General features: G+C 45.3%; 1 protein-coding gene across 4 annotated transcripts in view; it reads left to right on the forward strand.

The window, feature by feature from the left end:
- Positions 1 to 862: 862 nt before the first annotated feature.
- The window catches only part of TMEM242 (transmembrane protein 242), a 24460-nt gene continuing 13252 nt past the window's right edge, over positions 863 to 12070 (forward strand). Inside the window, exons 1-4 of one of the 4 annotated variants that reach the window (XM_010581854.1) lie at positions 863 to 1024; positions 3179 to 3279; positions 8530 to 8678; positions 9878 to 9947. In XM_010581854.1, the coding sequence (XP_010580156.1) occupies positions 889 to 1024; positions 3179 to 3279; positions 8530 to 8678; positions 9878 to 9914 (423 nt within the window). In that variant the 5' untranslated portion in view covers positions 863 to 888 and the 3' untranslated portion in view covers positions 9915 to 9947. The remainder of the gene's footprint in view (positions 1025 to 3178; positions 3280 to 8529; positions 8679 to 9877; positions 9948 to 12070) is intronic. The other 3 variants (XM_010581853.1, XM_010581852.1, XM_010581855.1) reach the window with 3 other exon arrangements.

Consider the following 12070-nt stretch of genomic DNA (forward strand, 5'->3'; position numbering starts at 1 on the left):
CCGTTTGATAAAGGAACACATTCAATAGTGATGGATATAAATCGCTGTACAGTTATCGATCAGCAACAGCAACTGAGAATTACTGTGGCGCAGGCGTGAAAGAAGACAGAAATGTACGGTTCTCGTAGTGTTACTTTATGATTTCATTCAGACACAATTTAGATGCATATGAAGAACTATTCACGTAACTTGGGAGAATTGATTAATTTTGAACAAAAAGATGTACTCGAGAGCAACACCATTCGTGAAGATACAGCTTAGTAAAAATAATGGGAAGACAGACTTTCCCCCAGTTTCATTTAGTAAAGTCCATGACATCATCTGTCCCACAGACTTAAAACAAAAAAGCCCTTGTGCGCCCGCTACAAAATACTCGATTTAAAAGCGGCTTCGACAACTTCTGCCAGTTTTCCCCCCTCGCGACGTGGGCTCTCGGGGACACCGAACGCGCCCTCCGACGACAGCCGGTCACCAAGGGGGCGGCGGGCAGCGGCACACGAGGAGAACAGCGGCTGAGGAAAAACCTCCAGTGCCCGGGGCCGTCCTTTACCGGGGCACGCCCGCCCCCTGGCCACCGCGGTACCGGCTGCCGCCGGCGCCGACCGCCCCCAGTCACCTCACGGGCGAGCGGCGGTTGCCTCAGCCGCCGGGAAGCCACTCCTCGGGTCAGCGCGCCCCAGCTCCCCCGCCCTCCTCCGGCCTCGCTGCGGGGCGGCAGCGGCCGGCCGAGCCCCTCGGGGTGGCGGGCTCCCCCCGCCCGGCTGCGCGGCCGAGGAGGAGGAGGGAGGAGGAGGAGGAGGAGGGAGGGCGGCTGCGTGTCCCGGCCCAGCTCCGTTTCCTTCCGGGTTGCGGCCCGCCGCCGCCACCTCCTCCTCCGCGCCCTGGGCCATGGGGGCGGCTGCCGGCGCGGACGCCCGGGAAGGGGTAGCGCCTCCGCTGGACCCCGGGCGCAGTCTGCCTCTGCCCCTGCCCCGGGGGGGCGGGAGCCCTGCGGCGTCCCAGGACAAGCTCTTCTTAATCAAAGGTGCAGAAAGCCTTCCTCCCCTCCCCTCCCTTGCCTGCACGGGTCAGGGACGAGCAGCGCCGGCTGCGGGAGCCCCGTGGCTGCCGCCGGGACGGCGCACGCGGCGGCCGGCGCCCGGGAGGAAGGCGTTTCTGTGCCCCCCCCCTTGCCGTAGCCCGAGGTCTCGCCCCACTCTCCCGTCCCCGGGGAGGAGCCGAGGCGTTTGGGGATGGCCGAGGCCGAGGCTTCCGGAGGCAGCGAGGAAGCCCCTACAACGCCGCCCGCCTTTTCCCTCCCCTTCAGCGGCGGCGGCGGGGCCTGCCGCCCCATGGCCACCCGCCGCCGGTACGGGGACGGGAAACGGGGCTACAAGGCACGGCGCGGGCCGCCCCGGCGCTGCTGGGCGGGATGCGGGGGGGCCCGAGGCGGACCGAGGGCAGGAGGGGAGCCGCCTCCGTCCCTCGCCCCGGGCCGAGGCGGGAGGACCGCGGCGGGGGCTTGCGGGAGCTCAGCCCTGCGGGGCTGCGAGCGGCGGCGGGCGGCGGTCCGCGCCCAGCCCTGCCGGGACGCCCGGAGGGGGTAGGAGCCGCGGGGAAAGAGGCGGCTCGTACGGGTCGGAGAGCGCGCCGCAGCTTCCTTAAAGCGAAGTTTCCGTGGCAGAAGCAGCAGCTCTCCCGCGCTGAATCCCAGCCGGGGGGGCGGAGGCGAGGGGCGAGCCCGGCCTCGCAGCAGAGCCAACCGTCTGCGCCGTCACCGGCGCCTGCGGGCGCAGCGGCGGCTGCCGGGGCTCGCTGAGCGGCCGCTCGCTGTGGGTGCCCGGGCTGCCCGCGCCCCCTGGCGGAGCGGAGGCCGGAGCTCCTCGCGCTGACCGGCCCAGGCCGCCCCGTCCCGGCGCGGCGGGGGGACGGCGGGGGAAGGCGGGCGGACCGCGGCCAGGTGGATGTGCCCCGCGGCAGGCACCGGGCGGTAACGTCTCTGTCAGCGCGCTGACGGAGGGGCACCGTTCCCTACCGCCGCACGCTTTGCCTACCCCTTGCAACGCGTCCCTGCCCCTCCGGAGGAGGCCGTGCATCGAGCTCGTCCTCTTTGAGGAGAAGCGAATTAAAGACCGGTCGTTATATCTGAAGTCGGGGCAATGTTGGTTAGTAGGTCTTGAAACGTAAAGTGCGGTGGGCGTGCGAAGTGCGGACAGCGTGTGAGGTCTTCCTGCTCCCAGGCGCAAGAGGCGCTTCACGGATTTCGTTGACGCGAGTACGGCAAGCTCTTTCATCACAGTCGTAGGATAGTTAATTTTTAAGAAGTGAGACCCAACATAAACGCGCTTTGCTTCTTGCTTCCTATTCAGGCCAGTTTTTTAACTGGTATTAGGAAAGGGAAGACAGGCTGTGGGTATCAATAGTTGCAAAGGAAGAACTTGTAACCCCCTGAAATGTTTTATTTTTAATATGAATCAGATGGTTTTGTACAGTGCACTCAGTCTTTGTAACAAGCCTTTTTCTTAAAAGTGGGCACATATGGCTACATGCGCCTTTGATGCAAGAACTAGAAGGGATCAAGGAACCCCAGGTGACTTTGGAAACACTCTGAAAGAACTGAGAAGTGAGGAATGCTTTCTATCTTGGGAAAGCTTCCTGCTAGTGTCATTTTCTTTTTTTAAACAGAGCATTAGAACATAAAAGAAGAAAGCTGAAGAGCAAGTGTTGCTTATGGAATGGTCTTCAGAGGTACTGGTGGATTTTCAGGTGGCTATTTGAAACAACAGTTGATGCAACAAAAATAATTGCATCTTCCTTTTGGGGAAGGGTGAGGTGTAGCCATAGAACAAGATGATTTTAGTAGCCTGGCTCTGAAGTGAGAGAGAAATTTTGAAGTATTGTGAAGAGGCATCCTGGGGTTTGAATGATTTTTGTGTGTGTGTTTGTAGGTTGAAAATACATACACTTGCCATTAATTTAAAAAATGCTCTATTTTAAAATATGCTTTCTTGCTTTCTTGCCATATTGAGTTAATGTAAATAATGTAGACAACTGTGCCTTTCTCTTCTGCATGTGCTGACAGATCTTAATTTTTCAGGTTTTATTTTCAAAACAGGTTTGGTTTTGTGGTTTGTGGTTTTTTTTTTCTCCCCTTAAGAAACAAAATCTTAAATTTTATTTCTTAAACTTTTCTTGACAGGTGGAATTTTTCTAGGTACTGTTGCTACAGCAGGAATGATAGCAGGTTTTGGCACCACACTTGCCATGACAAAAAAGAAGAACCCAGACTGGTTCAGTAAGGTTTGTTCCTTTTAAACTTTTCCAATTGTGATATGCAGGAAATAAGGATGCATCAAATGCTTTTTAGAAATGTTGATATATGTGGAGTTTGGCTGGACGAAGTTGATGGCAAGAGTGCTAGACTTAACTGAAGTCAAGAGAGGTAGGATTAAGTTAAAAATGAGTTCAGAGTTGGCACTGCTAAATACTTTAGTACTCGAGATTAGTTAAAATACATAAAGCTTACACTGTTTGCTGGAATCATACTACTGCTATATAATGGAATATAACTGATGGTCTGGTTTGATTCTGTGATGTGAACACGCTTCAGTCATGACCCTGTATCACCTCAGTGATCCAGTTCACCATGCAGTCCCACAGTGCTATAGTGAATTGGGAAGTGAAGTAACTGCAGTAGGGATGGGAACGAGGAGGTAGAAAGCCTGTAAGCTGTGGAATATGTAAGTGGAATAATTTAGTCAAAATTTTAAGCTCTCCACTCTCTTCCCACCATGTAAAGGGACTGATGAGAGTGAGTAATGGCTTGGTACTATGGGATCTGATGGCCAAAAATAATCTGATCTCGTGCAATTACTAACAGGATCCACCTGAGCGTTCTGTAGAAGAAAACTGCAAAGCAAAGCTAGCAATTATACTAATCTGAAATACAGCATATTTAATTGAAGAATGCTTTTTTCCTCACTAATGCTTTGTTACTGCCGAAAATGTAAAAAATAGGCCCTTAAAATTGATCAGTCTTGTCTCCACTGAGGCCTTAAAATACAACATATTTTACAGATGTTTTTAGGGAGCTGAGAATCAATCAGTTGTGCTTATTTTTAAAATGTTAATTCAATAACAATGCATATCAAGAGAAAAAAAAAACTTTCATTGCAGTTTCTATCAGAGCCTTTGTATCTGATCACTCCCAGTGTCCTTTTGTGGTCAAAGAGCGTGAGTTCCTTCCTTTGCCATCCTGTTTTCCTCTGCTGTGGCATAACTCATCCATTGCCTTTTCAGCAACAATAAACATGGGTTTCTTTTCTGCAATAGACAAAATAGAAAACTCCATGAGAAGTTATTTCACAAGCTATAGAACTATATTACAATAAGGAAGTTTTCTCTTTTTTTAACATAATTTTTTTTTAAACTTCCTTTTTCTTGAGCATTGCATTTTCTCCAGCTCACATGTATTTTTGGCTGTCTGAGCTGTCCTGTTATCAGTGTGAAATTTATCAGGAGTGACATTACATTGACATCTGAGAATATATATGCTGGAAATGGCACCAAGTGATACATACCATTTCGATTTTTGCTGAAAACCTGTATCTGCTACTATCCATGCAAATGAATTACACCAGTTTGCTAGCAAAAATCTGTGATTCCTGGGCCTCTCAACTTAAATACTGAAAAGTGTAGAAAGATGCTTTTTTGTCAAGGTACTTGTAGGTGAGCAATTTCAAAAGGGAAGGCTAAACTTTGAAAATGACTTAACTGTCTATAGAGGCTCTCTGAGGTACCAATGAGGTAAACAGTTTTGCAGTGGCACTCTTACTTAAATTTATAGTTTCTGCAAGTCATTTTTAATAACACATCATATATAATAACAAAAACGCAACTATGAATAACTACAGATGATTGCATCCTTCTTGGATGTTCAATGCCTAAATGTTATTTTTATCCATGTTAAGGTTTGGCCGTAGTTTTACAGGTACTTTAAGCAAAATCAGCCAGCATTGCTGTTGAAAGAAGTAATCCTACCAGCCCTTAGTTTCTGGCAATTCATTCAAGTGCCTGTAAAGGCACCAACACTTGTGCTACTGGGTTGGTGAGATGATACTGGTTAATTCTGTGTTGTTTTTTTTTATTTCCTGCATTAGTTTTAGTCCAAGTCAGTCTTCTGATCCCCTTCACTGCATGACTGCAGTGACTGTGCTGGCACAAGCTTGGGGGAAAGTCCTAAGGAATGAGAATTGATGATCAATGTTGGGAAGAAATGCGAGACCTAATCTTCTGGCATCTTTGCTGGCTTGTACCAGTTTTTGTGTCAGTGAAGTGACAGCATGCAAGTCAGGTAGAAACAGGAAGCAAACAGAATACAGCCTGGGACAGATTTAAATAGTTTTATGGGAGAAAAAAATAGCAATTTAGAGGGGAAGCTGTGGCATCACAGCATCATGGCTTCGTGACTGCATTCAGGCTTCCAGGAAGCAACAGTGTGAGACCCTACTCTTGTAGAGTAGCATCAGCGTTACTGGGAAGAGATAAAGCTGAAATTGCACCTACTGTACCTCCTCCGTGATAGTGAAGTGGATGTAAGCATTTGTAGGACCCGCACACAAATTGACTTGAAACTGAGATTACATAATCCTGTTTAGTAATGAACCACTGGAGAGACCTTCCGTTAAGAAATTATTGGGGGTGGTGGTGGTGGTAAAATTAAATGTTCAGATGTAGCAGCCTCCTTGTGATAAGTGTTCAGTTTTACCAGCATTTAGCCAGGTGTTTTATTTTACAATGGGTTAGATCATACAGAACAGTGAACATGCTGAATACAATCAACCAAAACAGTTGAACACGCCATTTATTTTAGGCACTGCTTCCTTTCAGACATACTGTTATCCACAAGGGGATAGTTACAGGATTGAGGCCTGTGTCTGAAAAAAACAATGTAATTTCTCCTTCTCCCACTTCCTGCTTATATCCTCCAGAAAAAAAAAAAAAAGCATCATCATCATATATTTTGGTAACCAAATCAGCTAATTCTGTCCTATATTTTCCTGGCCTGGTTTTTAGAAAGACTCAAGTATTGTTTAATAGCTTTTTTTTTTTTTAATTAAAGAGTTCCTTTTTTAAAAAATATACGGGAGCAGTAATGAAGAGATGACAATCTGGGCATAGAATAACAGGCTTGTGAATAAAACTCAGTTCTCTTAAAAATGTTCTTTTGTTGGTGACATCTTTTTCTCCCATGCTACTGCTGTCTTTGAAATTTTTTTAGCATTTCATTAATCAGCTTTCTTGATGCTCTGAACAGCATACCTGATAATCATATAACAAACTGTTCACAGAAATCCTTATCTGTGTACTTAACACCCCAAGGAATCAGCCTCTGACTGAACGCTGTTTGACTGCTGTCAGTAAAACCAAATCAATTGTTACCATTTACCCTTTTTTTCTGGAGCAATCAAGCATTTAAATACCATTCGGGTGGTGGTTGGGTTTTTTTGCCAGCAATTTTCACAGATAATGACTCCTATTTAAAGATTCTGAGTAGAGGATATTTTTGTCCATTCATTTCCCATCTTCTGAATGGGAGAGATTTTTCTGCCTGTTGTTGTATATGGTTAGACTATGGAAGCAGGAAAAATGTCAGAAATAATCATCAGCATTTTAAACCTACTCATAGCAGTCTCTACTGAAAGACTTAGGAAAGTTCATTAGCTGTGGTAAGTTAAAAATAGGACCTGGTATAACAGTGCGACTGGAGATCTCTGTTGTTTGTGTCTCTGTGCATGTATGTGTATGCTTACAGAGCATTGTTTTGTTAACAGCTTCCACTTTGGGATGTCCAAATCAGAATAAATAAGGATCAAGATACATTTTGCTTGTGTCCTTTGCAAATGTGTGTTTGTCCTTGGGTAACTGTGCCTACAGCTAAATCCTAAGGAAGAGTGTTAATGCTGAGGACTGTCTGAGGATCATTTTAACATTTCAATAAATAGAAAGCCAAGAGGAAAAAAAAACTACTGGTGCTATTTCATTGACCAAATACCATAGTGATAGGCACTACATATTTTTAATTATATCAAAGAAAGAGAACCATTTAAAAAAAAATTAAATTCTTTTTAAAGCAAGAATACAAAAGATTTTTTTCCCACTTTTTGTGATGATAGAAGAGTGCAGCTCTTTGGCATATTTTGGAGGAAAATTTTTTGGATCATTCTGCAAGTTAATTTCACTTTTCAGTATTTTAGACTGTAAATGAAAGAGTTCTTTATTGAATGTATTTGTGTGCCTGCACTCTCATTTATGTTTACCTCTAAGCAATAATTGTGTTTTTTTCCCGGAGATACCCAGTAAGTACGTAGGACTGTTTAGTTGTGTAAGGACTGTAGGTGCCAGTCTTTAACAGTTACCATCTGAAATCTATGTTTTTATGTGAAGAATTGAACAGTAATCCTTTGGGGGAAAAAAGCCAAGCCCTCTTGCTGACATTTACCACTATGAGCAAGAGGATTATGTCTGTCCTACTGCTGTTGCGGACTACACAGATTGAAGCTGTCCTGTATGAAATAAGTACAGTAAGATGGGCGTTGTGAGATGAGAATGGCTGGCTAATGGTGAACGTGCAGTGCAAATTGATTGATGTCAGCCAGTGTGTGGCTTATGCCCTTGGTAGCTGCAATGTGCATTTATGTGCTGTGGCAGAGAAGGTTTCATCTTGCTTGGGACCCCATCATGGCTGAGGCTCTATTCTTCTTGGCCTGAGGTGGCTTTTCCAAGTGAGAGTGTTTGTTTTTGGGACACATCTCATGGCATGCTTTTACACAACAGTATCTTAACAAGTGGTTAAAACCACCTACTTTCATTTCTGACAATAGACTGCAGAGCATTTTCTATGTTGCCACTTGGTGAACTCTGCAGGAGGATGGGTTCAGCGTTGTTGTTCACTCTTTACAAAATTCTCCTGAATAGTTTCCAGAGCTCCTTCAGAGTTGCAGCCCCTCAAAATCAGTCTCTCAGTCACTGTTATACCCTCTCTGTGTCAAGCTGAAAGCTACTCAGGTTCCTCCAGTTTCCTCATTTGCTGTTTCAGGAGCACAGATAAAGACCTCTAGGCCAATGGCTGCTCCCCATCTGTACTCCCCAAGAAGAAGTACCAAAATCAATGACATACGGTGATTATGTTCTGATGTCACTCGCATAAGGGTTTGTGACTGGTTTTGATTCAGTTTTGTATTTTGACTGGTGGAATAACTGAGTGTCGGATTCTTGTGCCCACGTAACAGTTGACTTCAGCATTTCTGGGTAATAACAACCATCCCCAGGTGGTACTAGCAACCATGAAAGCCACTTCTGGTGGGAAGGCAGCTCATCCATCCCCTTGCTTGGATCTTTGGGTCTGCTGGCAGCCATAACAGTTTCTGTGGCCACACTAGTACAGCTGGCAAGTCAGGAAAAATTCTAGATCACTAAGTTAACCTTTTTAGTTCATATTTTTTTCCAATTATTTTCACTTTGTCTTGATCACTTTATTTTTGGTTCTAGGGGATTACTGCCACCGCTGCATTACCAGAGAGCGGTTCATCACTGGCCTTACGAGCCCTAGGATGGGGCTCACTCTACGCGTGGTGTGGAGTTGGATTGCTCAGTTTTGCCATCTGGAAGGCTCTGGGTGTGCACAGTGTGAGTAGCAAGTATGATCCCCTCAAATACCATCTTTTTCCTTGGGTAATGCATCTTGGGGTGATATCTCTATACTACTTCAGCCTAGGAGTTATACCTTCATTCACCGCATGTAGAGTGAATAACCAGAGTGTGTACACACAGGGACAGCATTCTTATATCTGCAAAAAATGGGATGTTGTGGGAGGAAGAGTTTTGTCCTGCTTATGTTTATTTACACAGCTGTTTCAGATTCTTCATAAAAGAGCCAGTGTTCTAATTTAGAGACTAAAATAGTAGCTGCAAACTTTCTATATACTTCGCTTATTGAATTGAAGGCTACCCCCTGAATCCTATCTTTAGAGCAATCTGTTTATTTGTCCAAGTTCCATTTTTTGCATCAGGACACTGGGGACGTAAAAACTGGGAGGAAACTAGCTTGCTTTCTAGTGTGTTTCTGGAAGGGGCAAGAGGGCAGAAGATTGAGTTTGACGTACAGTAGAATGGTGGTCCATGACATACCATGTCAAGGCAAAGAAACTTGGGAAGCATCTGTATGTCCCAAGAGGCTAAGGCTATCTTCAGTAAATTGCTTATGTTCCAGTGTTTCACAGTGTTGAGCGTGAACACTGAAGTTCGTGTAAACATTTTTGTTTGCCCCTAGTAATGAGCCATGACTTAAGAGTCCCCTGCAGCTATAAGTTTGGCAGAACTGTCTGCATCCTGTTTAGGACTAGGAATGAATAGACTTCCTTTACCTTCCATGGCAAATTATTTATATATTCAGGAAAGGATCTCCCAAAACTAAAAGGAGAAGATACTACTTCATCCCATTACTGTTCTCATTAATATCTGTATTCAAATTCTCACTTCTTGTCTACTCTGCTGATGTATCCCGTAGGTTACGATTTGGGTCCCAACATGCAGCACTACACAATGCCTTGTTCCTTGGTTTCCAATGCTGATTCTCAATAGGAGCCAGTAAGGGAAGGCAATATACCAAAAAAGCATAGCAGGACATAGGAGGCAGCTACAATGCATTTTGTTTAAACTCACGTCCTCCTTGTGAGGCTGTGGTGGCATGGCAGAAGGGGGAGGAAGAGTGGGACTACCAGTTTATACTCTCTGCATGCTGAGCTACAACAGTCTGCTCAGTTTACTGTCAGTTATATCATCAGCCAAAAGGATTCATTTCACACTATGCTGCTGATTCTTATTTTTGTTCCGTCAGAGTACTTCTGATCCTGCCAAAGGACAGCAGAATCTGACCCTAGTCTGCAATTTACATTAACTGTTTCTAGGTAAGCTTAATTTTTACCTCCTTGAGAAGTACCGGCCTAGACCCACAGTTGACTGGTTTCCCGGTAAGGCTGCTTTCCTTGAGACTGCCTGACAGGCAACATCCACATAAGCCTGAGATGGCTGAGCCCCAGGATATGTTAGAGTCTGGTGGGGCTCTTGGCTACCTGGCAGCGGTGGCTCTTGTGTCAGAAGCATACACCACATTGCAGGGCATTTTAGAGACTTGTTGAGCATTCCTAGTCAGAAAGCTGCACCTTATTATATTCTGTGTTGTGTTAGTGTTGAAAGGAGGTGGGCAAACTGTATTTTAAGAGGCTCTTGCAAATACCTGTTGGTATTGGTTTCTGTTGTGGAGTGCTTACGTTGCACTGTAGTGCATAGTGAGAACTGCAGACACTGAAGGAAGCAGATTTCTGTCAAGAGACTGTCTGCACGTGATTTTGAGCAGTGCTGTTTCTGCTCACCACTGCCATATTTATTGCATTCACTCTAGACTTCTAAATTCCCACTACAGAAAGGAAACACATACAATAGTGCTACTCATTACTGCAGAATCAAAAATTAGCAATTTTTAAATTTCCTGTCACATGTTTCTTTTTCCTGTTTTAATATATATCTATTAAAATCAAATATATATGTGTTTAAATAGGAGGTACAAAAGCAGAAGTATGTTAAAAGTGAAATATTCTGACCAAAGAGAAGAGGTTCATTAGCATTAAAAATATATTTCTAGAGTAAGTCATCTTTGGTTTTTGATTGTTGTTGACACTTATTTGTGGGAAACTATTTACTGAAATTATCACTGAGTGAAATAAAGTTTCTTTCCACATAAACTGTTCAGACTGTGGAAGACACCGTAGATTTTACACTAAGCTCAACATTTTCAACTGATCATTTTAATTTCAGTTAAACATTTTTAAAGGAGGCTCTTACAGATTTACCTGAATAAAAATGTCTTGAGTCTTCGAGGTGGTTGAGTGCTGCTGGTTCAGTTGCTCTGTAGTACATGCAGGTTCCCAATACTTGTGGAGGTTCGAGATACAATTTCAAACCTAGCATCAGATACCAAGATTTGAAAGCTATGAACTTAAGGCAGACTTTAGCCTGTGAAAGTGCTATACTGTATGTGACCTGAGGGAAGACTTGACTCATATTGATGCCAGGAATCTGTGTGAACTTAGGACAGAAAGCTTTGGCAACTGGACAAAGAAAAGAAGAGGTTCTGCCCAGCCTCTAAGCCTTACTGACTTTAACAGTAACCGGCTGCCTTTGGGACCTGCTAATTAGTGATCTGGCCCTGCTGGGCAGCAGCTTCATTTGTTTAAGAGCCACTAGTAATATTGATAACATTACTGACAGCTAATACAGTCGCTTGATATTAAATTGCTTCTCTTGATATTAAATTGTTAAGGGTAATAAAATTCTGATTGTAGGCACTGCAGATGTTTCATTTAGCAAACAAGAAAGCTGCTTCTGTCGTGTGTAGAAGTACATTAACTCCAGTGCTTTCTGAAATCCATTGCCAGTTCTGCCCCTGTGACTGTCTTGGTGGGATCTTGATGAATAAAGGACTGACCTTCACTTGCAGAGTTGGGAGGGGAGTTCCGAGTCAAGTATGACTGAGTTGCTAAGTGTTGTTTAATGCCTCGTGCCATCTCCAGGAGTCAAGTACAAGAAGCCACAGCGGAAAATCAGATGTGATGGGTTGGCAGGAATCACACTGAAAGGAGTAAGAGAGCTAGGAGATCTCAAAGCGTAGCTGGCTCGGCCAGGAAGGCTGTTGAGCAGTTCCAGGCCGAGGAGATGGCTGAAGTTCGCGCTCACCAGAGCTTGGGCTGGCTTTACAGGAGGAGGAGAACAGAGCTCGTCGGCGAATTTGGAGAAGCGCGGTGACGGACGTGCTTAGCGCTATTTGTGCTTTGACCTCTGCTCGCGTTAGCCACGCACAGGTTTGAAGCGATGGACTACTCAGTCGGCGTGACCGAGTTGTCCTAATCCTTACGTTGGTGTTACCTGCCCTAAACCCGTTGCGGTCGTAGTTGTGTCCGCAGGAAGAGGTGGTGAGCATCTCCCGCACACCTGAAAGGGTAGAACTAAACCAGCAAGGTGCTGCTCCGATTTC

The sequence above is a fragment of the Haliaeetus leucocephalus genome, unplaced genomic scaffold (assembly GCF_000737465.1).
Source record: "Haliaeetus leucocephalus isolate CR32 unplaced genomic scaffold, Haliaeetus_leucocephalus-4.0 Scaffold819, whole genome shotgun sequence".
NCBI lineage: Eukaryota > Metazoa > Chordata > Aves > Accipitriformes > Accipitridae > Haliaeetus > Haliaeetus leucocephalus.